General features: G+C 60.5%; 2 protein-coding genes across 4 annotated transcripts; one reads left to right on the top strand and one right to left on the bottom strand.

Annotated features, from left to right (window-relative positions):
- Positions 1–256: 256 nt before the first annotated feature.
- On the bottom strand, positions 257–21,923 carry SNRNP200 (small nuclear ribonucleoprotein U5 subunit 200). Its single transcript, XM_083811534.1, has 45 exons — positions 21,752–21,923; positions 20,661–20,824; positions 19,331–19,502; positions 19,016–19,208; positions 18,709–18,764; positions 18,002–18,100; positions 17,533–17,685; positions 16,962–17,061; positions 16,641–16,777; positions 15,615–15,698; positions 15,217–15,390; positions 14,406–14,543; positions 14,081–14,236; positions 13,563–13,733; positions 13,160–13,353; positions 12,417–12,540; positions 11,859–12,008; positions 11,573–11,683; positions 10,650–10,781; positions 10,085–10,273; positions 9,323–9,520; positions 8,716–8,868; positions 8,509–8,589; positions 8,095–8,178; positions 7,537–7,643; positions 7,197–7,315; positions 6,784–6,938; positions 6,398–6,587; positions 6,028–6,201; positions 5,236–5,396; positions 4,728–4,955; positions 4,198–4,389; positions 3,929–4,107; positions 3,561–3,712; positions 3,168–3,276; positions 2,921–3,029; positions 2,545–2,734; positions 2,228–2,392; positions 1,860–1,981; positions 1,577–1,720; positions 1,317–1,493; positions 1,043–1,203; positions 875–956; positions 702–794; positions 257–608 (listed from the first exon to the last, which is right to left on the bottom strand). Exons 1-45 carry the CDS (start codon positions 21,794–21,796, stop codon positions 465–467), a joined length of 6,411 nt encoding a protein of 2,136 aa, XP_083667660.1. The 5' UTR covers positions 21,797–21,923; the 3' UTR covers positions 257–464.
- A 138-nt stretch (positions 21,924–22,061) lies between these two features.
- FAM178B (family with sequence similarity 178 member B) lies at positions 22,062–26,653 on the top strand. Of its 3 annotated transcripts, XM_083811536.1 has the most exons (15): positions 22,199–22,588; positions 23,349–23,862; positions 23,942–24,040; positions 24,147–24,296; positions 24,408–24,513; positions 24,588–24,657; positions 24,756–24,876; positions 24,949–25,039; positions 25,206–25,382; positions 25,465–25,562; positions 25,697–25,777; positions 25,866–25,950; positions 26,030–26,131; positions 26,240–26,317; positions 26,412–26,653. In XM_083811536.1, the coding sequence occupies exons 1-15, from the start codon at positions 22,321–22,323 to the stop codon at positions 26,550–26,552; spliced, it is 2,181 nt and encodes a 726-aa protein (XP_083667662.1). In that variant the 5' UTR covers positions 22,199–22,320; the 3' UTR covers positions 26,553–26,653. The 3 variants fall into 3 exon arrangements, with proteins under 3 accessions (XP_083667661.1, XP_083667662.1, XP_083667663.1); XM_083811537.1 differs by lacking the exon at positions 25,697–25,777; XM_083811535.1 differs by having other exon boundaries at positions 22,062–22,588; positions 24,949–25,562; positions 25,697–25,950.
- The last annotated feature ends 318 nt before the right edge of the window (positions 26,654–26,971 follow it).

The raw sequence follows: 26,971 nt of genomic DNA, 5'->3' as shown, positions 1-26,971 counted from the left end.
CTCCTGCCAAACCCCAGCACCGCCACTTCTCACTCCTGACAGCTCGCTCTGCCTTAATTAACTCTGCTAATGAACTTTTTGGAGCTGGCAGCGATGTGCAGCAAAGCCAAAGGCGCAGAACTACTCGAGTTACATGTTGAATTCCTCAGCCTCGCTGTTGAGCCCTCTCAGGGAAAAAGGAGGTGGAAAACAGCCCCGACAGCTCCTGCTTTCACCCCATTTCCCCCCCACAAACCCCGCAGCGCAGAGGAAGAGGTAGGGCTCCACATTTATTCCAGCTGCTGCAGCCGCGCTGTGCTCCTGCACGCAGCTCCGTTCTAAAAAACACTGTACAAAGCTTCGTCATCATAAAAAAAACCCACAAAACACACGGCACCATGCCTACGGAGGGGACATGAGCGCTACCACGGCTCGGGTTTGGGCGCTGTCCTCAGATCCTCACTGGGGACCGGCACAGCCCCACGCTAATCGGAGTCGCTGTCGCTCTCCGCTTCTTTCACGTCCACGCTGAACTTGTACTCCTGGTCGCAGCCCATGTAGGCGTCGCTCATGAAGTACAGCGTGTAGTTGTGCGTCCCCGTGGCCGGGGCCACGAAATCCAGCTTCACCTAGGCAGCGAGGAAGAGCCCGTGTTGGGGCTGCGGGGGGCAGAGAGCGGCCGGGGGGGCGGCTGGAGCCGTGCGGCGCCCAGCCCCGCTCACCTTGGCTTTCTGCTGCAGCGTCAGGCGCTTGATGGAGATGAGGCTGTTGGACTTGGAGTCGCCGATCACCACCCACCAGCCCTCCTCGCGTTTCTGCCGGGGAAGAGAAGAGTTAAGGGGTGCCGGGGGGACGATCCCCAGCCTGGCTTACCGCCTGCAGGCCTGGCACGCACCTGGGGGAAGAGGGGAGCGATGACGGGGCCGGTGACCTCCTCCTCACGCTCCAGCTGCACCAGCACCACCACGGGCCCCCCGCTGCGCGGAGAGAAGCGAGGGACATGGTCAGGGCACCCCCTGGGCTGACGCAGCGCCGAGCGGCCGCGCCACCCTCCCCGCCTCACCTTCGGATGCTTTCCTTCTCCACCACCTCGTAGGAGAGCTCGATGTTGGGGTAGCGGTTGCAGAAGCGGGCGACGTCGGCGATCTGGGCGTCGGAGAGCTGCAGCAGCGCGTTGCGGTCCTCGTCCTCCATCTCCATGATGTCGAAGACGCTCTCGACCCCCTGCGACAAAGCGGCTTTCAGCCCCGCCGTTACCCCACGATCCTCGCGCTCCCGTCGCACCGTTCCCTCTTCCCAGCACGGCGCCTTCCCCAGGGCCAGGCAGGGGTTTTTACCTTATCCGTGCAGCGCTTGATGTGCTCCGAGGTGAAGTGAGGCAGCTGCTTGAGGTAGGAGTCCTTGGACCACATGGCCTGGGTCACCATTTGCGCCAGCTCCATGGCGGCCAGCGCGGGGCTGAGCCAGCCGTTGCTGGACAGCACGTCCACGCACGCTTGGATCAGCCGGATCGCCTGGGGGCGAGGGATGGGGACGGGTGAGAAGGCAGCGCCGAGCCACGGGCAGCGCGGGCGGGACCCCCCCCGCCTCGCTGTACCTTGCTGAGGATCTCCTCGGTGTCCGACTGCAGCTCGGCGCTCAGCTGCATGCGCGACAAGTGCGCCTGCAGGAGGAGGTTGGTCTTGACGTGGGGGTCGTTGAATTTGGGGTTGGTCAGCTTGTGGGGAACCTTCTGGGCCAGCTACGGAGGGAAACGATAAATCTTTAACCCTACAGAGCAGAAAATGCAGGCGGCCCTCCTCGCTGCGGCCCCGCAGGACGCGTCTGTCCCCTCCAGATCTGAGTCGCTCCCAGGTCGGCGCGGAGGCGCTGCCACTCACCTGCCGCAGCAGGTTGTCCTCGTGGTGCCTGATGGGGATGTTCTCGTACTCGGCAGCATTCGAGATGATTTCAATCAGCCCCCGCACCTTGGTTTTGGCGTTGAGGGACATGCTGAAGAGCTCTGGGGAAGACAGAAAAACCAAGCGGTCAGGAAAAAGCAGGCGGCGTTCACCACCGCGACACAAGAGATGCCTTCAGGCAGGCAACACCCAGCCTCACGCTGAAGGAGGGAGGTTTATGCAACCACCTACGTGAGCGGAGCTTCCTCTACGATTACCACAGAACAGGGAGAATGCAGGGAGAGGACGGAGAGCTGGAGCACCAGCAAGCGCTCGTGTACGCCGCCTACGCCTGGCAGAGCCCTTACCGATGGTGGTGTAGTTAATGTAGTAATAGGCTGCGATCATCCCCAGGTTCAGCGGGGCCACGTCCATCTCGTCCTCGATGCTGATGCACTTGGACTGCTCCAGGTCGCTGAGGGTCTGCTCCACCAGCTCGGAGAGGTGATCGGAGAGGTGCCTGTGGGACACGCCTGCGGGTACAGCAGCATCGCAGTGAGGCTCAGAAATTCCCCAGGATGGAGAAAAGCTGCTCTTGTGGAAGCAGAGCCCCCAAGCAGAGGGTCCCCGGTGTCCTCCCTCAACTCCCCCACCCCGTATCCCCAGGGCAGAGCCCTCCCCTCACCCTGCAGGTTGTAGTAGTTCGGGTTCTGGGTCATCCTGCGGTACAGGAAGGTCCACGTGAGGTAATCCACCGCATCCTGCTTGTTTTCTATCGTCTTGGTGACAATCTCGGCGTTGAAGTGGTCGTGCATGCAGTGGTCCAAGTGCGACTCCACGGGCAGGGGCTCGTAGAGGAATTTCTTGAAGAAATCCTAAAGTAGGGCAGAGGTAGAGTGGAGGGGATAAATAAACCCAGCTCCTCCAGTATCCCAGAGCACCCCCCAGGCTGCAGGGTGCTCAGTGAGGGCTGCGTCGGCCTGCCCAAAGCTGGCAGGAGAACGTCCCAGACAGGAGATGGCCATTTGCAGGCCAGAAGCGGTGCCTGGCTCCTCACCCACCTTCTTGGACCCCTGGCACATGATGACACAACGGCCCTCGTCGTCCTGCAGCGGGCGGTTAGCGTGGCCCACCATCTGCAGCACGTCGTAGATGGGGTAATCCACGTACCTGGGACACACAGAGGATCGCTTTCATGAAGCGTGGCTGCTCCACAGAAAGCCACCGGGGCCTCAGACCCTGCAAGGACAGGGACGAAGCCCTTAGGGTTTAGGGCCGCATTCCCTCGTGCCTGCCCTCCACACTCACGCGTGGATCTTGCCGTTGTAGTACTGCGTGTCCATGATGATCACCAGGTGCGCGGCGATGTTCATACCCCAGCAGAGGCTGCGGGAGGCAACCATCACCTGCACTGCACCTGCAAGGCATGGGGAGAGCAGTCAGCCCATGCCAGAGCCCCTTTTTGGGTCAGACATCTTGCAGAGAAAGATGTGGAGGTTCTGCACTTGCACACACGCCCTCAGCGTACAGGGAGGCCCAGAAGAGAAGGTGGAGTTTAAGATCACAGCCTTTTGGGACCAGGGAGGCAGAGAGATTTGGGCAGGCTCTTATCTCCAGCCCAAAGACTGCAGGCACCGCCAAGCTGCGGGGAAAAGGGTTTAGGGGAAGAACAGCCGGTGCGTCCCCTTCCCACCCCCTCACCAGAGCTGAAAAGCTGCTCCACCACTCGCCGCTCCATGGCCGTCAGCCCCTCGTGCAGGTAGCCCACCCCGTTCACGAGGGTCTCCTTCAGGGTGTTGTCATTCAGCTTGTCCAGGTACGGCACCAGATCCTTCTCCGCGCAGTGCAGGAACCTGCCGGAGGTGGGGAGTAAAGAGACCGCTGCCGGGCGCAGCAAGCCTGTCCCTGTCCCCTCCGGTCACAGCAGGTGCCCGAGTGACATCTGATGACACCAACCGATGGGAAAACCCTCCCCAAGCCGAGTGAAACAGCCAAAATCCTGCCCCTGCCTCAGGCAGAGGAGGGACAAAGGCCCTGCACCGAATCCCACGTGGCCACGGCACCGCTACCTTTGTCTCTGGACGTCCGAGGCGCAGGTGGTGAGGATGTTGATGGCCGTGAGACGCGTCTGCTTGCGGGACGGGACAAAGACGATGACCGGCTTCTTGGGAGAGTGCTTCATGATGGCGTGGTAGACGGGCTTGGCCATGGAGAGCAGGCGAGTCTGCGTGTGGCTGATGTTGAAGCCCTGCAGGGGAGAGGAGCAGGCAGCGATGCTGTCTGGAGAGCAGGCGGAAGGGAAAAGGGAAAAAGGCGACGGGGTCGTCAAAAGCCCTACCTGGATGTGCAGCTCCAGCGGCACGGGGCGGACGTTGGGGTGGAAGTTGAAGGTGGAGGTGGCACTGCAGCCCAGCCAGTGCGCCACGTCCTTGGCGTTGGACAGTGACGAGCTGAGGGCCACGATGCGGATGGGCCGCTCGATCTGCGAGGAGATGTAGCGCATCCGGGAGCAGATGACCTCCAGCACGGGCTGCGGGTGGGACGGGGCAGGTTGCAGCAGGAGCAGGAGGGAAGCGCCGAGCCCCCCTCCTGGGTGAGCTCCGGGCACTTCAGCCCCAGCCCCCTCACCCAGCTACAGCCATGGAGACCCCGGAGGACACCGCTCCTGAGCTTCCCAAGGGACCTGGGGCTCCTGTCCCAGCCCATCACGCAGCTTGGGGCAAAATCCCAGCAGGAAAAGCTGACCTCAGGCCAGACGTTAAGAGGGAGCAGCCAGCCACCCCCCTGCAGCTTTACAACATCTCCGAGACCGACACGATGACGAGCGCCACTCCAACGACTCGCACCCTCCTCCCCACCCAGCCGTACCCCGTTCTCGCCCCCGATGAGGTGCACTTCGTCCACGATGAAGAGGTTGACGTTCTGGACGTTCTTACGCTGCTTCCAGCGCCGGGACAGGATGTCCCATTTCTCAGGAGTGCTGATGATGATGTTCCCTTTGCCCAGCAGCTTCAGGTCGGTGCTGGTCTCCCCCGTCAGCAAGACCACCTTCTTATTGAGGCGCTCCTGGAACTTTTCATACCAGTCCATGAAGACCTGCCAAAACGCAGGGGATGCTGCTGTCAGTCTCACATGAGGGTAAGTTGTACCGAGTCCTTGGGGTGAGACACGTGCAGCTGCCAACGTCAGCACTTCGGCAGTGGGGCGGTGTTTCTTTGCTCCCTCAGACATCAGCAGACCACAGCTAACCAGAAGCCTCAGGAACCATCCAGAGGGATGTGGCAGCTCGGAAGGGATGGGGAAAGTGGAACGGGACAAGAGGAAGTAAACCTAAGCTGGAGCAAGGTTCCAGTAGTCCTCGGGACGCGGGGCTCACCTGCTCTGCCAGGGCCTCCATGGGGGTGATGTATACGCAGCGCCCCTCCGAGTTCTGGAGCAACATCCTCAGGATGGCAAATTCGGCACAAATGGTCTTCCCGCTTCCCGTGGGGGCACCCACAAACACGTTGTCGTCGCTGTTATAAACGGTGTTAAACACTGGGGGCAGACGGACAAGACGGAAGAGAGCAGCTTAACGTCATCTCACAGGTTTTCCACCAGAGCTCCAGGAACAGGCAAGGATAACACAGCCCGGACCCAGCCCGCACAAGGAGGAGCTGGAAGAAAGGCTGGGTAAGAGTTTTAGCCCAGGATCCGCTGAACAGAGCGCTCCGTCACAGTACCTCCTAAGTGTGAACTCCCTATTTCCCTATTCGGGCTATGCCCAGGAAGATGAACACGGGCACAGCAGCTTTGCTTCATGCCCAGCCCCGTCCCTACAAGCAGCACAGAGGGAAAAGTTTGGAGCCACCTGGCTCTGCGAGGCTGAGCAGCGGCGTCAGCACGGGCACAGCTCCCAGGAGCAAACCTGCCGCTGCCAGGCAGCCCCAGACAGGCTGCTTGATGTACTTGAGGAATGTATTAAAGATACCCCGGCCCGTGGAGAAAAATTTCAAGCTATCAAGCCTCTAAGGCTAGGGGAGGCAGAAGGGATACTTTCTTTTCCAGAGGAGTTCCTCACGTTACATGACTACACCTCACAAAAGCAAGGGTACGGGACTGTGAATGCCAAAAAAGCCAGACCCCACTGACAGGCAGTTCGGAGGAGGTGAGCAGAGCTGGTACCCACCCTGAGTCTGGATAGGGTTGAAGAAAGGGAACTTGTCCTGGTAGAGGCTCTCGAAGGCGCTGTTTCGCAGAGCGGACACGGGCAGGGGCTGCAGATCCAGCAGCTCAGTCGGAGGAGGGTATTTTTCAGGGAGGATCAGGTGGCGGAAGGAAACGGGCAGCTGGGTCTCGCAAGCTGTCAGGCACACACAGCATTTTTACCTTAGAGAGCACTCCAGGGCTTTCATCTCTGAGCTGCACCTCCCAAGGGGATCCCCAGCCCTCCTGCCGCTTGGAGGGCAGAAATCTTTCCCCTCACGCAGCCCCAGGAGAGGTCCCAAAGCACCCTCAGACCCCAGGGAGAAGCAGGGGGCTGGCGGGGTGAGACTTACAGAGCCAGCGGTCGGAGACCACGCGGATGAAGTACTGCGGGGGCAAGGGCTCAAACACAGGCACAAAGAAGGTGACGAGGTGCTCGTCCTGCGCGTACTTGGCTTTCAGCAGGAAGTACTCGTGGTGCAGGATCACTTCGCTGTCCACGTCCTCCACCAGGATCCAGAAAGCTTCAGATGAGCCATGCACCTAAGCAAGAGCAGCCGTTACCTTCCTGCCAGGGCCTAGTTCTCCCTTCTGGACCTCCAGGAACTGCTCAGCAGCTCTCCCGCAGCAATCCTGCCCCACAAGTGCCCTCGTACCCGCCCGCAGCGTGGCAGTTAGCCTGGTGGTACGTAGCTGCCCCCCCTTAATGAGGGTGGCTCATCCCCTGCGCACAGCTCACCTTCTCATCCCACTGGAAGTCAGGGGCGATAGTGAGCTCCACCTTCAGGGTGGAGCGGGTAATGGGCTGCAGGTGGACAGAGAGCTCCAGCTTAGGGAACAGATGGACGTATTTGTGGATTGTCTTGCCCATCTTGGGCATCCGGATCAGTTCCCCTGCAACAGAAAGGCACTGCTGTCAGGACAGACAACGGACTGACCGGCAGCTCCCAGACCGAGCTGCATTCACAGTATCTGCAAGCCAAGCACAGCTGGAAGGGCAAAGCTTCAACCTTCCTCAGGCTGTACCCAGACCCCGTGGTTCTGCCTCTTCAGATGGGACCAAACACCCCAACCTCTGCGCCAAAACCTGGCAGAGGGGGGAACAAAGAGGCAGACCCCTCTCCCTGCCGCATTTGCCCCATGCCTCAGTACCGATTTCGTTGTGGTTCAGGTCGTAGAGCCGTTCAAACGGGAAGTTCTTCTTCTCGATTTTCTTCACCACTTCTTCGGGCAGTTTCTTGAACTGGCGCAAAGGACACATGGACTGCCACCTGCGAGGACACCGCAGGGTGAGACGAGCAAAGAAACAGACGCAGCCTTCAGAGCATCAGTTCCCCCTGCTGCCAGGAACCAGCCCGCAGCCAGACACACGTGGTAGGTGGCAGCTTTACACCCTGGCAATCACAAATCCTAGCCGTGCTGGAGAACCTCATCCTGTGCCAGAGGTGCCCGGCCTGCAATCAGGAAATACCTCCGAGGTGTTCTCACTTACATGCGTTTGTCAATCATCTTGCAGAGGTTGAGGGTCTTGTCGGTGAGCTGCGCCCAGCCCCGGTTCAGGACTATCTCGAAGATGGCACGCATCAGCCGCCCCGCAGACTGCGGGAACAGAGAGCAGCTCTCAGCGCGTGGCTGGGATCGTCCCGGTAACATTTCCTCCTCTCTACCCATTTTCCTGCCCAGCCACGCGATGGTTTGAGCTCACGTCCTTCATCCCAAACGCCCACAGGAGGAGCAATTACTCGACTCCCAGCCCTGGCAACCTGGCACTTGTGGAAGAACAACAAGGCTACGCTGCAGTCCTCCAGCGCTGAATTATCTCAGGATTTTGATTACAAATTGAAGACTCCAATGAAGATCTAATTCCCATGTTGACAGGAGTTAGACCTCCTTACCACTCAGCTCTGGTTACTTTCAAAGCCATCTACGAACACAAACTAAATCCCTGGGGTGCAAATTGTTGCCCCTTTTAGCAGGAAGACTACGAGGTGGCTGGGCTGCAAACACCTAGGAGGAGATGGAGAGGCCCCAGCCACGTTTCCCCACTCACCTGGGTAACGTATACCATGTCTGCCATGAGAGCAAAGCCTTCCAGCTTCAGCTGCGAGATGAAGGCCTGGAGGAGCACATTGATCTGGGGAGCAGAACACAGAGGGTCTCAGTGTCAGCTGGGTCTCCCTCGCACCAGCACCTGGCCCCAGAAGGTTCTGACACACGGCAGGACAGAAGGGGTCAGCGGGGCTGAGTGCCCTTCGCTGCAGGACAGCGAGCCCAACCAGAGCAGCGTCTGCAGCTCTTTGGGCATCTCTGACGTGTGATCCGGGACACCCCACGGCGGGAAGAGAACAGAAAGCTCTCCATGAGCAGCAGACCATGGCAGCATTTGGCCCAGCAGCTCTCACGAGGATCACCCCTCCCTCAAAAGACGGGCATAGAAGCCCCCTCCCAGGCAGGCAGGGCTCACCTTGGCACTGGGCTCCTCGATGCTCTCCTTCACTGGGATTGGAACTCGCTCCAGCAGCTTCTGGAGCTCCAGCTTCTCCTCCTGCAGAAACCCAGCGGAGGAGAGATGAGAACAGCCCCGCACAGGACAAGCTCTGCATCATCCCCTGCAGCACGACGACCAACAGCCCCAGGGCTGCATCAATCGGATGGGTTTGTGGCTCCATACCTCCCTCACGGTGATGTTCCTGAACTCGGAGGACAGCGAGAAGACCCGGAACAGTTCGATTTCACTCAGGGTGGGCTTCAGGAGCTGATTGTAAGTTTGCATCGTCTCGTTGGTGATGTAGTAGTGGCTGGCAATGCGGCCCAGCTCTGTCACCTACAGCAAGGACAAGCCAGAGTGAAGAAGCAGACAGACACAAACAGCAGATACTGAACAGCAGGGAAGACACTGCCAGACAAGCCAAGTATAAACTCTCAGGCTACAAATCCTCCAGGAAAGCTGCTTTTCCTGGTACACAACTGCGCATCTCACACCCTCCCCTTCTCATCTCATTCCCTCTGAGGCAATGAAAACACAACAGGAGTGTGAATTTGCTTAGAAGACAGCAGCAAACACACAGCAATGAGACCGGGTTTCACACTGGCTCTCTCTGTGCCAGCAAACAGCTCCCTGGAACCACAGGCATGCACAAAGGCAGGTCTGAATGAGGCAGCCCTCCCTGGGGGTTGTATTTCACCAGCGAGATGCCTCTTGCATCCTTTCTCTCAGCCAGAGGACGCTCCTGAACAGCTCTGCCTGTCCACAGCGCCTTTCCCTGGTCCTGTCTCACCTGGAAGTTCCCCGTCTTCTTGTCGTACTTCACCAGGTTGTTCTTGTCCAACATGAGGGCTGCGGTGTGGACCAGGTCCAGGCGGCGCTGGTCCAGCAGCGGATCTCCCTTCAGGTCATCGTGGGATATCCCATAGAGCGTGGGGGAGCGCAGCATGCGGATGTACAGGTAGGTGTAGCCCAGCCAATTCACTGCGTCCTGAGGGAACACCAACGCACCGTCAGAGCTGCCAAACACCTTCCCAAGCAGCAAGGACGACGTGCCAGCGCCAAGCCCGGTACTCCCAGCACTGGTGTAGGACGCAGCGGGCTAAGCCCGGCTGAAACTTGCTGGGTCAAGATCAGACCGGAGCTCAGAAGCCCAACAGTGCAATACACGACTCCTCTCCACCATCAGAAGAATCTTAAGGAGTTATGAAACAAGAAAACCCACCCTCTACACACAGTTTCTTCCCCCCAGTGTCCTTATCCACAGGGAGAACTCTGTCTGTGCTGAATTACAGAAGCAGTTACCCGTTCCCCTGACAGACCAGTCAGCCTTACAGCTTGGCATTTCTCATGGCTGCCCTTCCAGATCTCTTAAAAATCTCCATTACATTTGCTCCCTGGGCACTGAGGAAATAGGCCGCAAGATCCTTTACTGCCCTACAGTGACATTGCTTTTCCCCAGCACGGACCATCCATCGCCTGCCACAATTCCAGCCGGCTCTCTGGGTGCAACTAGGGGCGCATGTACCCAGAGAAGGCAAAGATTCGTGCTCACCTTCGCGTTCTGGACGTTCCCGAGCACAGTCTCTGCATTCAGCATGTCTGGGAGCTTCGACACCATCTGACTTTCAATGGGGAGCTGCTGGTTGAGCAGGGACAGGTAATACTGCAGCTCGCCGTGGGATGTGATGAGGATCCCCTCACCTTTGGTATCGTACTGAGGCCTCCCAGCACGCCCCAGCATCTGAGGAATGAGAAAGTGAGGTCAGCAAAAGATAAGAGCTTTTAGCTTGGCAGTTTCTCCTTGCTGCTGTGACCTGGGGCTTTACGTCCAGATTGCTCAGCCTGCTGTTACTTCTAGTTGGCAGGAGTCACACATAAATATCTCAGATGTGTCTGGGCAAGATAATGGGAGAGGAATCATTTGTCTTCTCCGCTCCCGATCTGTTTCTCCTGTGCCCTCACAGCAGGGCAGCTCCCAGAACAGCTGAGAGTCTGGCAGTACAGAACAGGGAGCCACTGCACGGAGAAAGTACAGAAGCAGACCTCGAATGCACCTCAGCAGGAAAGGAACAATCCAGCCCCGGGGCACAGCAGCATCGCTGGTAGCAGAACTTCACCTGCAGGATGTCCAGAGCGCCCAGCTCAGTCCAGCGCCCCTTCTCAGGGCTGTACACCTGCGTCCCTTTGATGATGACCGTGTGAGCGGGGAGGTTCACCCCCCAGGCCAGCGTTGCTGTGGACACCAGAACCTGTAGGAGCAGCAACAGTGATCAGCAAAACCAGGTAGGAGCCCCTTCCTAGTGTAAGAAAGATCCTAAACGTCAGACAGGCACAACAGGGACAAGGACTGGGAGCTGTGATTGTCTCAACAGTTCAGCAGAGGAAGGTCAGACAGACAGCAGGACTTGGATCTTCACCCAAATTTGCCAGCTGACTGCACGACTCTGGGAAATGACCCTGGGAAAACCCTTTGCCTATCACTGGTTTGCCTACCACTTTGCAACGCAGACACACTGAGAAGTTCAGTGTGCAGGAGCGCCCCAGCACATCGCTATTTCCCAGCAGAACCTCCTATTTTGCTGAACAAGTTTTCCCAGCTGAGGAGCAGAAGCATTCAAATTTACTTTCCTCAGAGTTCACCCAGTTGGTGAAGTTCTTTGGGTAACAGGTCTCGCCCCATGCTGAACTCCTGCTTTTTTGAAGCAGCTGGTTTCCTACTGAGCTGTTACATCCTTGTATGAAACAGATAAAACTCAGTGCCTGGTCTCACAGGATGAAACTGGTAAGGAGACAGCCTGCTCTGGGACAGACCCCTAGCTTTACACACTCGTCTGGGTCTAGGGGAGATTTTGCCCTCTCCATTCCTGTCTATGTGTTTTTAATTTCTGTCCTGTCAAGGCTCTCTTCAACGGGCATTGATTCTCTTGATTTTGCACAAAGAGCTACTGGAAAAAACGCTTCGAGCAATTCTTGTGAAGGACCTTACCCGAACAACCGTGCCTGGAGGAAGCAGCAGCTCCTCCTGGGAAGCGGGGCTCACCTGGATGTGCTTGTCAGCAAACAGATCCTCCACCAACGTCCGGTCCACTCGCGTCATCCCAGCGTGGTGGATGGCAAAGCCGTATGGCAGAAGGTCCTTCAGCTCCAGGTTCTGCGGCAAAAACACAACCAGCGTGAGGGTTACTGAGCCAAGGAGCACCGGGGAGAACAGCAGCGACAGAAGGCAGCGTGTGGCCTAAAGGGCTGCAAATCTGTGCAACTGGAAGCAGCTTTGTACCTGCTCTTCTGCTCTCGCTGTGTCAGAGCAGCCCTGACCACGCAATTACCTTGCACTGCTCAGCTTCTGTCCTCAGGACCTCGGTGGAGGCCGAGCCCTCCCGCAGGAAGAGGCCCAGGGTATCTTTCTCCAGACACATGTCCCTGATGGCCCGGGCAGTCTTTCCAGTCTCTTTCCTGGAGTGAACGAACACCAGCACCTGTCAACCAAGCACACGGCACCGCTGCTGAGAGACAAATCACTGCTGCAGCTGGCAAAGATTCTTGACCCAAGCTGCTCTTTGTGCTCACGATGGGAAGTTTAACAGATTTAGAGTTAGTCCAGCTGCCCAGTGAGCCACGCTACTGCAGCTAGCGCACAGCCAACAGAGCTCCTGATCTAAGAGGGCAGCACCACAAAAACCCCCTCAAATAGAAGCAGACAGGTCATACATTAATCAGACAGCTGGCATGGAGAAGAGAAGTTTGTGTTCCTTCCCCTCTCAGCTGCCATCAACCACTCCAACCTACCCTCTTCTCCTCAGCAGCACTGCTGCAGCTACATCAACCTGAAGAAGCCTCAGCACCATGGTTAAGTGCGTCAGGAACAACAAAATAAAGTATCAAACCTGGTTCTTTCCAGCATGCTCCATAATCTTTTCGTAAACAATCTCATTCATTATCTGGAAGCGCTTGATGGCTTTCTTCTCCGTGATACCCACGTAGGTCTGCTCCAGGGGCACCGGTCGGAAGCTGTCAGAAGAAAACCCAAGACCATAAACGAGCAGAAGGGAGAAACGCTGACACGAAGGTCCGGTCAAGAGGCAATTCTTCGGCCACACCACTTCCTCTACACAGATCCTGTATTTCGTGTTACTGAGGTCAATACACTTCCTCGTGCCTCAGCTTACTCTAAGATTTGATGGCTCTGGTTCTGCCCTGTTAAATGCCGCAGTAAGGACAGCAACACTTGTTCTTATTTCATGGAATCCACTTGCTATGCACACATTCAGGGAGCAAAAATGGTGTTTCAGAACTCCCACAATATTACTCCAGGCTTCCTCCAAACAGCTTCTGCAGCACACGGGTACAGCAGAGTTTATCTGCCTCCTCTAACGCGTTTTCTGGCAAGTACACTGCAGAAACCCTGATGCACGTTCTGAGGCTGTATTTAACTGCTCTAGTCCTGAACGGGCGATTTCTGGCACATCTAAGAGCAAACAAACACAGGGCTAAGCCAGGCTAAAGGCCCGGTAAGACCCTGGCATCATCTGGCAGATACACACAGCTGCCTCCACAGGAGGCCGGCCTTTCCCACCTCTCAACAGCTACCCGCAGTCAGAGCAAAACCTCGCCCAGCCTTCCACAGTACCTGTTATCAAAATAGAACAGGCCCTTGGCGGGGTCCACGCGGAGGAACGTAGCCACGTCCTCATAGTTGGGGAGGGTGGCGCTCAAGCCGACAAGCCTCACGTCCTCCTGCGTCATCTCGATGTTGCGGATGGCTCTGGCTACCAGCGACTCCAGGACGGGCCCTCGGTCATCGTGCAGCAGGTGGATCTCATCCTGAAGAGGGGAAACGACAAGAGTTCCACCCCTGTTCCAGACTGGCTCTATTTACCTCTTTGGTTTTTCTTTCCTAGCAGACCTGCTTGCATGGACTCAAGCAGGCTCATCCCCACAGCCCAAAACCCAAGTCCACAGCCAAGCACCAGAGACATTTCCAGCTGCCAACGCGCTGAAAAGCCACGTGCTCGGGGCTTTGCGGTGCTCACCAGGATGACAAGCCGCACCAGCTGGGTGTAGGTGCGCTCCCCTCCCTTGCGCGTGATGATGTCCCACTTTTCTGGGGTGCAGACGATGATCTGCGTGGCGCTGATCTCCTCCTTGCACAGCTGGTGGTCCCCTGTCAGCTCCGCCACGTTGATGCCGTACGTTGCCAGGCGCTAGGAGGAACCCGCAGGCTGTTAGGCTGGATCAAGACGCGTTCCCCAGGGCGGCGTTAGAGCAGCACGGCCCCGAGACACTCGCTGACAGCTTTATAGGATTCTATAGGATTCTATTTTATAGGATTTTATAGCCCAGGCTGCTATCTAGTGCCTGTATCAACACACCCTGAGAGCCTACTGAACACAGACTACACAGAGATTAAGGGAACAATCCAACTCATTTTCTCCCAGAAAGCTTCTGCCAGACCTTCTATCCTTCTGCAAGCGTAACATAAAGTCACCGCAGCAAAGCTCCTCTTCCCCAACCTCCAGTTCCAGCAGGGCGGGCCCAAACCTCTCCTTACCTTCCCAAAGCTGCCCACCATCTCCTGCACCAAGGACCTCATGGGTGCGATGTAGATGATCTTGAAGTCGTCCACGTTGATGGTCCCATCCATGTTAATGTGCTTCCCTATTTCTCGCAGCATGCACATGAGTGCCACGTTTGTCTTCCCAGCGCCCTAGATGGCAAGCAGAACCAGTCCTATCAGATTCACATCCTCTCCAGGATGAAGGTATTTCCCAGAGCGGCCACTCTTTTCTGCCTAAAAAGATCGTTCTGCCAGAGGCTAACGAAATATTTATCTTCCCACTCCCCATCACAGGGAACCCGAGCGTCGGGATCCTTACCGTGGGAGCACAAAGCAGCAGGTTCTCATCCGACTCCAGCGCTGCACGGTAGAGTTTGCTCTGAATACGGTTCAGAGTTTTAAATCCCTCAAATCCAGCCTGGGCATATTTGGGCAACTTTTCCACGGAAACCAATTGCTGAAAAGGGAAAAAAATAATCAAACTCGATGCCTTTGTTTCAGTTCCTCGCAGGCTGCAGGGCACATGTGAGACCTCAGAGACAGGCTGGGGAGTAGCAGGGTCATATTGTCTCCAGATGGCAGAAAGAGGCGAAGCCCCGTGCCCAGCGATCACGGAGCAGGTTAGGGAGAGATCAAAGCAGGCACATGAGCCTGCCCTTGCACTCCCAACAGTGCAAGCCACAGCTGGCTGCACCATCAAAAAAGCAAATCCCCACCGTGTTCTCATGATGGAACGGATCAGCCCACATTTCCGCTGCCCAGCACTGATCAAAAGAGTTAATTTCTCACACGGGGTGCAATGCATCAGCCAGATCTCTGGCTCAGCTGCCTCACACTGCACAACGGTGAAACGCGAGCAACAGCAGAGCTGAGGGCTCAGCACAGCAGCTGAGTGGGGCAGGGGAGCCCCGAGACACAGACACCAGCATAGGACACACACCCCGTAAGTGAGAGAATGGAAATCAGGAACCCTCTGCAGCCACGTGAAATCCCTCAGCTTAAAACAGTGATCCTTCAAGAAACTTGAAAGGGCGTCACAGCCATACCAAAGCCAGCTGAGTTCCAGAAAGTATCAGTGATACTGAGAGCAACTCAGTGCCAAATAAGTGGCAACAAAGCAGGTCACCGACCTCTTCAGAGCCAAAAGGCTTCGGCTTCAGGGCCGGCACGTGCACCTCCTCGTAGCCCTTGCGCTGCCTGCGGAAGGAGCCGTCGGGCAGCTGGCACCGCTTGTTGGCCATGAAGTGACTGCCCTGAGCGAACACCAGGTCCTCCAAGTCCAGCACCTGCCGGGGAGCCAGCGCCTACGAACAGCAAAGGGAGAGTGAGACGAGGAAGAGGCGAGGACTGGAGAACCCCTTCCTGCTGCTTTCGTCCCGGGACTGGAGGTAAAGCGACTGCATCCAACTGGCAAGCGCCTCTTCAGCGCATGAGGGGCTTATCCGTGGCATCTTCCTGCCCACGACACTTCAAAAAGACTTTTTGTATCTACAAAGGTCTGGGAACAGACGGCTTTGAAGAGTCTCACCTCTCCTCCTTGGTCAAGATCCATGGTCTCCAAGTCAGTGTCCATCCGGGACTGACGAACACGCTCCCGCCGGGAGCGCTCCTCCTGCAAGGAGACCAGAACTCAGCGCTCCGCAACGCAGCGCCCGCGCGAGAGCTGCCCAGCCTCCTCCGCAGACCCGGGGCCTCTCCTGCCACACACAGCCCCGCATCCTGCCAGCCTGCACAACTTGAGTGCCCTACACCAGGACTTTTCTCAAGTGCAGGCATTCGTGTCACCAGAACCTGTGATTTTGGGCAGGAATTTTTGGTCCAGGACCTAAACTTACCTTCCAGGAGAGCACAGAAAGAGAAGCAGGGAGTGAAGGCACACAAACCTGCCCTACTAAAAGCCCAGCCCACAACATGCCAACAGCACTCCTCAGAGACACAAAACTGCCCCCCCATATCGACATAACCGTTGGGTTTTTTTTAGTTTGGTTTGTTTTTTTGATTGGCTTGTGCTTTTTTTTTAATATAACAACAAAGCAGGAATGTGATGTTACTCCAAAATAACGAAACAAACCCACACTCAGTCACGGAACTGCTATTCTCCAAAGGCCAAGCAGAGCAAATCCAGCACGGCAGTAAGCCTGTGGAACACTGCTGTGAATTGTTTCTTGGCCCACTGTGTTCAAACACCGGCGATTAGGATTTGAACGGAGGTGAGCAGAGCGTTTCATGGCAGTAAGCCTCGCACTGAGGCGGCTCAGAGGTGAAGCAGTAACGTTACAAGAAAGTTAACACTAGCACAAAGACCTGAAACTTGCATACATCAACATTTTTCCTGGAAAAGCAGCCATCTGAGCCACTTAAAATAGTAGATGATAAACATGCTGCCCTCTCAGCTGAGTCTCGGTGGTCACCTAAGCAACATTTCCCATGCTTGCAAGATCCCAGCTGAGTCAGCAGGCTCCTCTCACGCAAACAGCAAACAAAACACGCAGCTGAGTGACACGGCTCAGACAGCAGCAAGGGTCCCACGGTTCCTCTGCTCGCCCAGCCTTACCCGGATGAGATCTTCCTTCTCTGTCTCGTGCAGCTGATACAAGAACTTGGACAGCTCAGGATCCGCTTCCATCTTCCCCATTATCCTTTCTTTTTCAGCTTCGCTTTGGGCACTGGCCAGCAAAGTGCAGTACAGGACTGAAGAGAGGAAATTGAGAGATGGCAGGCGGTCATAAGGCTAGAACCAGAAGGAGGGAGCAAGCGACAAGAACCCAAACTGCACAAAGCAACACAGATGGCAGTTAAAAAGCCCTGGGTGGCACTAGAAGCAGGTGTCCAAACAGAAAACCAAGGTGGCAAGGTGACAGGGAACGCCACTCACTCATCATCCGATGCTGCCGCAGCACTTTAATGAAGTCGAAGGTGTTAAAGCCCAGGAGCAGAACGAGCTGGTTCTCACATTCCCGGTCATCGCTTGCGGTCTGGCAGAAGACACGAGGAACAAGCAGTTACCTCTGCACCACGCACAACGAGAATCCCTCTTTGCACAAAGTAAAACGAGAACCGAACTCAAGTGGAAGCAAACAACAGCTACAGGCAAGACTTTTACCTGACTCAGGCTGCAGATAAAAATCCCATCCTCTCTGATTCCCCCCCTCCCCAGTGAGTCACGACGCCCAGCGCACGAGCATCAGCACCAAAATTAGCAGGGCAACAGGCCTGGCTTACGACGATCTCCCAGCAACCACTGACAGAAAAACCAATCCCCTTGGAAGAATATTTCTCTGTGCATTACGACGACCTCTAACCTCTGCTCCAGTGCCTATCTTGTTGGCTCACGCCAATGACTGCATTTAATTGTTTAGTTTGAAGAAACGCAGTACGCGGTGTCAGGGACGCTTCCTGCCTCCCAGGGGTCCTGGCGGGATCCTGCAGGGCGGCTGGCCGCGTACCTTCAAGATCTCCAGCACTTCGTCTGCCTTCTTCTGGGAAACGATGGCGTCATCGTAGAAGCGGCTCAGCTGCCGCTGAAGCCAAAAGGCATCGATGTCTCGGGGATGCAGATCCTTCTTCTTGGAGCTCATCAGTTCGCCCGATGCCACCAGCTTGGGGGAAAAAAAAGAAAAAATACAATAAAAACGTCATTTTCCTCCAATAACAAAGCGGGCACCTGACCTCTGTGCTGCGGAACGAGTGTTTTGGGGCTCTCTCTACCCACCCAGAGGAGCCTGGGACCAGCTGCAGCCGTTTGGCTGACAGACCCCACACCCTGCCATGTTACTTCTGGCCTGCACCAGACAACAGCCTTCAAGGCCGCCTTCCACCCGCCGACGAGCTTAACTCCATCCTCATCCCAAAAGGATCCCTGGCTCCCCTCCAGGCGACCCCAAATCACGTTCCACGTCCTCCTCGGTGACTCACGTTGGCTGAGAGGGTGCAGCGGACGACAGCTTCGTCTCCCTCCATGTCGTCATCAGACGCCTCGTCACGCACTTCGCCATAAATGTCCTCGTCCCCTTCCTGTTGGAAGAGGAGTTCCCGTAAGCGGCGCTCACTTACATCAAAGAGGAGCTTCTCCTTGACACAAATGAACGATCTGGCAACTCCTGCCTGAGGGGAAACTGAGCTCGTGCTTTTAACGTCAACATAAAGCTGCTGCTCAGGTAAAGGAGCGCGTGGTACAATTATTTTTGCTCTTAGAATCCTACAGAGAGGTTTTACTGGTGACTCCAGGAAGCTCACATTTGTCTCTCTTATTCTCTCAGCTTCTTCCAGAAACAATCCCAGCGAGCAGTTCTGTGAAATACTTCCAAACAGCGCATTTGAATTCATCCCTTCCTCCTGAGCTGTCAAGTTTCCCCAAGAGATCTAAATACCACCATCTGTTTTCCATCGTACTGACTCACGATAAGCCCTGGATTAGCAAGATAATCAACAAATCCTCCCAAAGCCAGGAAGCGGCATCTAAAATAATCCCTCCTCTCCTTCCTGGCAGAGAGAGCCCAGCCCGAGCCCATGCCCACTTCCCAACGCGACCGAGTGACACAGAACAAGCGCGGTCCCCGCAGCTCAACGCGAGGGGACAGCGCAGGGGCTCGGCTGCCAGGCTGCGGTGCCTCATCACTCACCTCCTCGTCAGACTCGAACTGCACGTTCACGCCGTACGTCTCGTCAATGTTGTCATCTGCAGGGAAGAGCGGAGTTAATTAAGCAGAAAATCTGGGGGCCATATGCAAGGTTCGCAGCTCCCCACACCCCACCTCTGCACGCCCAAAAGATGAAAAGAACGGCATTTGGGACTTGAAAGCTATCCAAGCGTTTTCTAGGCTGCGTGAAAACACGGCCCCTGGAACGACGCTGGGTCTGGCACTGGCTGCTGCAGGGAATTTTCTGCCAGCGCCGTCCCCGGGGCCGCAGGACGGCGCGTGCCCGTACCCATGTTCTGAATTTCCTTGTCGCCGCCGTAATCGGTGATCTTCTTGCCCAGGTTGACCAGCACGTGGTAGCGGGTGTCGTCGGTCTGTCCCAGCAGCAGGTCGATCTCCTTCCGCCTCTCCTTGTCGCGCAGCTTCTCGTTCTTCAGCACTGCCAGCACCTCGTCGGCAGCCCCACAGAGGATGTCGCGTGGCTGCGGAACGAGCAACACGACCGCGTAACGCGGGGACGTTTGATGTGGGGAGGGGTACGGTGCTGGTCCCCCTTTCTGCGCGGAGCGGTCCCACCCGTCCCGGACCTGTCCCACGTCCTCACCTGGTCTCCGAGGGCGGCCTGGATGAAGCTCAGCAGCACCTCGTAGGTCTCGCGCGTCTCCTTGGTCTTGGGCTTGTAGATGATTCCCACCATCTCGTCAATGCCCTCGGACAGCAGGGTGTAGCCCTTCATCTTGTTGATGTCGTGCCTGTCCTCGTCACGCTTCCTTCTCCTGCAAGGAGGGAGTGCCTGGGTCAGGCCCCAAGCGGGGACTTCTCCAGCCAGCACCACCACAGCATGAAGCGTGGACGTTCTGCTTGTCACCAGCAGGCAGCCCGAGCACCTTCCCCGCCATCACCGCACACGGTGACGGATGGACGCATCCATCCCTACGGGCTCATGAGAAATCCCAGAAGCGGTGACGCCGTTTCAGTGCCCAGTATCACCCACCAGTGACGACTGGGATCAGGGGGCTCAAGGCACCGCTCTGACCAGCTCTGTCCCCCTGCCCTTACGTCTCGTGGGACTGTGGGAGTGAGCGATGCTCTCATCGGGCTGTTATTGGGCCCCTCACTACAGAAGGACATCGAGGCCCTGCAGCGTGTCCAGAGAAGGGCTACGAAGCTGGGGAAGGGCCTGGAGCACAAGTCCTGTGAGGAGCAGCTGGGGGACCTGGGGGTGTTTGGGCTGGAGAAGAGGAGGCTCAGGGCAGACCTTATTGCTCTCTGCAACTGCCTGAAGGGAAGGTGTGGGGAGCTGGGGGTCGGCCTCTTCTCACGGGTAGCTGTGACAAGACAAGAGGGAATGGCCTCAAGTTGCACGAGGGGAGGTTCAGGTTGGAAATGAGGAGACATTTCTTCTCAGAAAGAGCAGTCAGGCGTTGGGACGGGTTGCCCAGGGAGGTGGGGGAGTCACTGTCCCTGGGGGTGTTCAAGGAGAGGTTGGGCCTGGTGCTCGGGGACATGGGTTGGTGGTGACAGTGGTAGCAGGGGGTGGCTGGGCCAGATGAGGAGGGCTTTCCCAGCCTTAGTGATTCTATGATTCCAAGAAAAATAAAGGAACAGATTAAGTTTTAATTTTGCACTTCGCTTTTAGCTTCTTGACACAGAGCAAGTGCCTTCAAACAAAGGAAGCGTGCTGCCTGCACACCCCAAGTCGGCAGCTGTTGGTGTGCAGCCCTATGCTCAGGCCACCAAAGCATTTTCACTACAAAACCCTCAAATAGGCGTCAAATTCTCCCACGTTTACGGGACCAAAACCAACAAAGGGTGCGTTGCTTAAAGACACGGAAGCGAGACGAACTGCCCGGAGCTTTACCACGCCGACGTGATCGGGAGGTTCCGCGGGGCTCCGCGCCCTCGTCCCCGAGCCTCCCGCTGCCCCTACTCACTTGGCGCGCCGCTCCTCCTGCATCTGGGGCTTGGTGCGCTGCGCCTTGTCCCCCATGCGGGTGCCCTCCAGCTTGCCCACCAGCGACAGCACCTCGCCCGTCGGCTCATCCCGCCGCGTCCGGTCGATGAGCGAGCGGTCGGCTTGGAGGACGAGGTTGGAGTTCTGCGGGGATGGAACGGCGCCCGGTCACTGACCCTTTACGTCGCTATTCCCGTCCGGTCACCGACCCTTTACACCCTTATCCCCACCTGTTCACCCGTTTACCGACCCTTTACGTCTTTATTCCCATCCCTTTACCCATTTACTGACCCTTTATGTCCCTGTTCCCATCCCTTTACCCATTCACCGACCCTTTATGTCCTTGTTCCCATCCCTTTACTCGTTCACCGACCCTTTATGTCCTTGTTCCCATCCCTTTACTCGTTCACCGACTCTTTATGTCCTTGTTCCCATCCCTTTACTCGTTCACCGACCCTTTATGTCCTTGTTCCCATCCCTTTACTCGTTCACCGACCCTTTATGTCCCTGTTCCCATCCCTTTACCCATTCACCGACCCTTTATGTCCTTGTTCCCATCCCTTTACTCGTTCACCGACCCTTTATGTCCTTGTTCCCATCCCTTTACTCGTTCACCGACCCTTTATGTCCTTATTCCCATCCCTTTACCCATTTACCGACCCCTTACGCCCTTATCCCCGCCCGTTCACCCGGTCACCGACCCCTTACACCGTTATTCCCACCCATTTACCCGTTTACCGAGCCTTTACGTCGCTGTTCCCGCCCGGTTACCGACCCTTTACACCCTTATTCCCGTCCCACTCCCCCCAAAACCGGCCGGTGGCGGCCCCGAGCCCCTCAGCGGGGTCGGCTCCGCGTTAACGGCGCCGGTGTAACGGGGGGGGGATGGAGAAGGGGCAGGGGGAGCCCCCGGTGCGGAGGGGGCCTGAGGCGGGGCGGGGAGGGAGCCCCCGGGGGCCGAAACCTGGGGCCCAGAGACCGGAGGCCGAGGCCCGGGGACCGAAACCGGGGTCCCGAGGGCCTGGGACCGGGGACCGGGGAGCGCGGCCCGGTGCCGGTGCCGGCACTCACCGCCTTGTACTCATACTGCAGGCTGCGGGCGGTCACGTCCGCCATGGTGCCGCCGGGCTGGAGGAGGCCGCGCCGCCGCCGCCGCCGTGCCCCGGTTCCCGGAACGGAACTTCCGGGGCGAGCGGAAGCGGCCCGGTCCCCGGCCCCGCCGCGTGCCAACGACCCGGAAGCGCTTCCGCTGCGCGGCGCGGCGCGGCAGGCTCTGGGACTACACCTCCCAGCATGCACCGCGGTGCGCAGGGGCGGGGACAGCCCCTCGAGGCCTCGCTGATTGGCTGCGAGCGCCAGGAGGCGTGCCCGCCTCTCGGGCCTACCCGCTCCTCCCCCTGAGAGCCGACGCTGATTGGCTCATCCGCGCCGCCCCCCCCCCCCCCGCTCCCCCATTGGCCGCCTCGTTGGCGGCGCCGTTGGCCGTTAACCCCCCTCCGCAGGTAGGAGGAGCCGCGGCGCGGGCCGGCCGCCTCCCATTGGCCCTCCGCGGCGCAAGCCCCGCCTGTTCCTCACAGCCCCGCCCCCTCCGCCGCCATTTTGAAGCCACCCCCGAGGAGGGGGTCCTGCCCGGCCCCAACATGGCGCCGGGGGGGCGGCGGCGGCGAGGGGTGGCGGCGCTGCGCTGGTACCAGATCCCGCTGTCCTCCGCCCGCGTGCCGCGCTCCGGCCTCTTCAGCTACGGCTTCCAGGCCAGCCTGCGCTCCTACCAGCAGCTGCGCATTCAAAAGCGCCTGCGCGTGGGCCGCCCCGTGGCCCCGCCGCCCCCCGGGCTGCTGGCGCCGTGGCCGCCGCCGCCGCCGTCACCGCCCGGCCTGCCGTGGGCACCGGGCGCGCCTGGGGGGACAGGTGAGGGGGGGCACGGGGACCAGGGTGGCCGGTGGCCAGGGTGGCCGGTGGCACTGGTGTTGGCCCCGGTGTTGGCCCCAAGGTGGGCGCGGGGCGGCTGGTGACCCCAGTGCCAGCCCCAGTGTCACCCCCAGGATGGGCACAGGGCACAGGGGTGGTTGGTGACCCCGGTGTCGTCCCTAGTATTGTTCCCACAGTGAGCACAGGGCAGCCAGTGACCCCATTGCCAACCCCACTGTCGTCCCCAGGGAGGGCACGGGGCACTGGGGTGGCCGGTGACCCCGGTGTCATCCCTGGTGTCGTCCCCAGGATGAGCACAGGATGGCCAGTGACCCCGGTGTTGTCCCCAGGATGGGCACAGGGCAGCCAGTGACCCCATTGCTGTCCCCAATGTTGTCCTCAGGGAGGGCACAGGGCACTGGGGTGGCCGATGAGCCTGGTGTCATCCCCGGTGTCATCCCCAGGATGGGCACAGGGCAGCCGGTGACCCCGGTGTCATCCCCAGGATGGGCACGTGGCACCAGGGTGGCTGGTGACCCAAGTGTTGTCCCCAGTGTTGTCCCTGGGGTGGGCACAGGGCACCGGGGTGGCTGCTGACCCCAGTGTCATCCCCAGGGTGGGCATGGGGCTGCCGGTGACCCCGGTGTCGTTCCCAGTGTCATCCCCGGGCTGGGCACGGGGCGTTGCTGTGGCTGGTGCCCCCGGTGCTGTCCCCGGTGCCCCAGGCAGCCCTGTGCTGACCCCCGCGTTGTCCCAGCAGCCCCGTGGCGCCCCAAGGAGCCTCCCAGCACCCAGAGGAGGCTGAGCAGGGGACGGCAGCCACGCCGCCCTGCTCGGCCCCGTGGCGAGCAGCGGGACGCGGCACCGCGCCGGGAGGAACCAGGCCGTTCCCAGCACAGCCCGGTGCTGCTGGGGGTGGCCGCGGCGAGCCCCGGGGCTGACAGCAGCCGTGGGCAGCACACCACGGCCAGGACAGCACCGCAGGAAGCAGGGGATGCAGCAGGGGACGCGACGACAGGACGGGAGTCCCCCGGGGACAGCGAGGACGACCTGATCCCGCTGCGGGAGCTGCTGCTGTTGGGCAGCGCGCCCCCGAGCCCCACAGAGCCCCGCGAGCAGGTTGGTCCTTGCCCCGTGGCACCGAGCCCTCGGCGGGTGCCCGGGGACGCCCTGCCCGGCCCCGGTGCCGAGGTGTTGCCCCGCTGTGCCCAGACCCCGCGGTCGTGCCCGGAGCCGCTCGCCAACAGCCTGGAGGCGCTGCTGCGGGAGAAGAGGTGAGGCTGCCCCCGCGGGCACGGGGACGGGATCCCCGGCGAGACCTCACCCCGCCTGCCCTCACCGCCCCCATGCCAGGGAGCAGTGCCTCGTGCCCGTGCTGCCACGGGTGCCCGTGGATGACGACAGCCTGCAGGAGCCCCCAGGTGACGCCGTGCAGCTCCCGGAGGAGCAGAGGTATGGCTGCGAGCCGGCGGGTACCCCTCCTGGGGAGGGGGGGGGGGGGGCGCGCGCCCCCGCTGCCCCCCGCAGCGCCGTGGTGGCCGTGCCCTCCCGCCCGCAGGCTCCTCCTGGCGCTTTTCACTGTGGAGCCGCAGCTCATCCCCGCCACGCACCCCGGGGAGCCCGTCTTCTGCGCCCGCCCGCTGCCGCCGCCCGCCCTCGACACCCACGGGCTGTGGCCTCGCAGCGTCCTGGAGGGGCGGTTCCTGTGGTGAGAGGCCGACAGGGGGGACGCGGGGACAGGGGGGCACGGGGACAGGGGGACGCGGGGACAGGGGGACGCGGGCAGGGTGCTGCTCACCCCTTGTCTTGGCTCTCCCAGTGCTTCGCCCGCCGGCCGGGCGGCGTTTGTCCGCGACGGGCTCCTCAGCCTGCTGTACCGCTCCAGCACCGCCTGCCCACCGCCCGTCCTGCGCTGGCTCTTCCAGGTGAGCCTCCGCAGCCGGGGGGGCCCCGTCCCCGCGTGGGGGCCCCCCCGTGACCCCCCTCCTCACTTTGGCAGCTGATGAGCCTGCGGCCGGACACGACCAACGCCTTCCAGGCGCTGTGGGAGATCTGGCTGAGCGCCGGTGGTGAGCGCGGGGCGGGCGCGGGGCTGCCTGGCCGGGGTGCCCGCCGTAACCCCCCCGGGCGTGCTCCCCGCCCGCTGTCACCGTCCCCTTGTCCCCAGGCGAGCCCTGGTGCCCCACGCTGCAGGACATCGGGCAGGCCTTCGCTCGCCTGGGCGCCGACCTGGGCGCCCTGCGCCGCCAGCACCTGCTGCCCCCCGAGCTGTGCCCCGCTGTTGGGAGGTGAGCCCCAAATCAGAACACGCACCCGCGGGTGGCACCGCCCCCTGCGCCAACCCCTCGTGCTCCTTCCAGGCCCCCGGATCCATCCTGCTGCCCGGGACAGGCTCGCCTCGATGCCACCGGCACGCTGGCCTTGGTGACGCAGCTCGGGGACATCTGCAAGGTGGGAGCCAGCCCCGTCCCGCCGCCACCGCACCTTCGTTACCGCCCTCCCGCTAATCGGGCGACGCCAGCTCCCGGAGGGGCGCCCACTGGAGCTGCTGCCGCCCTGCCCCTGCCCCGTTGGGGACGTCGGAGCCACCCCGGTGACCCGCCGCCTTCCCCTTCAGTTCCTGGAGCTGTGCGTGGCCGCCCAGCCGCGCCGCTACCCGGACCGTGCCCGCCGGCAGCTGGTCGCGCTGCTCTGCTTCCTCGGCCTCGACCGCGCGCTGCGCCGCCAGCCGCTGCCCGACCTGCAGCACCTCCTGCTCTGCCTGCTCGAGGGCATCGCGGACTGGCAGGGGCAGGTACCGGGGGGGGCGCTCGGCCGCCCCGCGCCCCGCCGGGAGCCCCGCCGCCGCTCAGCACCTCCCTGCCCTCTCCCCGCAGCTGCCCGCGCTCTGCCTGTCCCTGTGCCAGCTCTCTCAGCACCACCACAACCTGCTGGCCGTCGTGGGGCTGCTGCCAGATGTCACCGGCAGGGGCAGGTACGTCCCCGGCCGGCCCGTGCCCCCTGCGCGGAGGGGACGCGGGGAGCCCGGCGGGAGCTGGCAGGGCCCTGCGGGCTCCGTGCCACGCCGCGCGGGCTGGGCCGCGTCTCGCTCTAATTCCTTTATTCCAGCCGGTTGCGCAGGCACAAAGCGGGCAGGAACCGGCTGCCGGCGCCGCCGCCCCTCGCCACGGGCACCCGGAGGGCACCGGGGTGACGCCGGCGCTGCGGGGACATCGCGGCTCTGGCAGCGGGGACGGTGGCACGCGCCCCGTCCTCACGCTCTTCCCCCTCTCCCCAGGGAGCTCCGCAGGCGTCTGAGCCTTTGTGTCATGGCCCGGCTGCTGGGGGAGCCGCCGGGCACCGCGCTGCCCCTCGGGGCGGAGGTGGGCGAAGCCCCCCCCCGTGCCCCCCTTGGGGGCGGCGGTGTCCCCAAGCGTCCCCTGAGCCCCGCTTTCCCCGCAGCTCCCGGCGCTGAGCCGGCTCCTGGAGCTGTCCCGGCCGGACGCCCTGCAGTGCCTGCTGCCCGACGGGCACCCCGATGAGCCCGAGGACTCCGAGCAGGAGGTGGGCGCCCCCCACCCCGGGGCCAACGGGGTGACCTGGGATGGGGGGGGGGGGTTGGGGACACCGCGGAGGTGCCACCACCTGCCTGCCCCCCCCCCGTCCCCGCAGGCCTGCTACCTGAGCCACAGCCTCCTGCGCCTCGCCGACGCCGTGGTGGGCAGCGAGCGGCCGCGGGGCGAGCAGCGGGTGAGTGCCAGCCCCCCGGGGGGGGCACGGGGAGGGCACTGGGGGTCCCCCCGGTGTCCCTGATCCCCTCCCCCCCCCCGGCGTGTCCCCCCAGGACCACCTGGAGCGTCTGTGTGCGCAGCTGGACTGGCACTTCGGCACGGGGCTGCGCGAGGGCTCAGGGCTCCTCTTGCGCACCCAGCTCAAGGGCCTGGCCGCCCTCCTCTACGTCAAGTGGCAGGAGCTGCTGGACTAGCGGGGGGGGGGCACGCCGAGACCCCCCCCCGGGGTGCTCGGGGTGGGGGCGCAGCCCCCCGGGGTGCCCCCCACCCAATAAACCACCCCCCGACGCATCGACCCCCAGTGCCGCCTCCATCCTGCACGGGCAAATTATGGGGATGGGGGGGTCCTGGGGGTTGGGGGGGTCTAGGAGGGTTGGGGGGGGTTCATGGGGGGGATTGGGGGGGTCCATGGGGAGGGTCTGGGGGGGTCCGGGGGAGGGGGCTGGGGGGTTTGGGGGGGGTCGGGGTGGGGATGTCCCCCCGGGGATGTCCGCCCGGGCCGCCCCGTGCTACCGGGGGGTGTGCGGGGAGGGAGGCGGGGGGGGGGGGGGGGTCCCGCTGTTCTTCCCGGTGCCCGCCCCGCTCGGCCCGACCCGAGCCCCCCCCGGTGAAC

The sequence above is a fragment of the Anser anser genome (genome assembly GCF_964211835.1).
Source record: "Anser anser genome assembly, chromosome: 26".
Classification (NCBI taxonomy): Eukaryota; Metazoa; Chordata; class Aves; order Anseriformes; family Anatidae; genus Anser; species Anser anser.
This window is presented reverse-complemented; position numbering and strand designations above follow the sequence as displayed.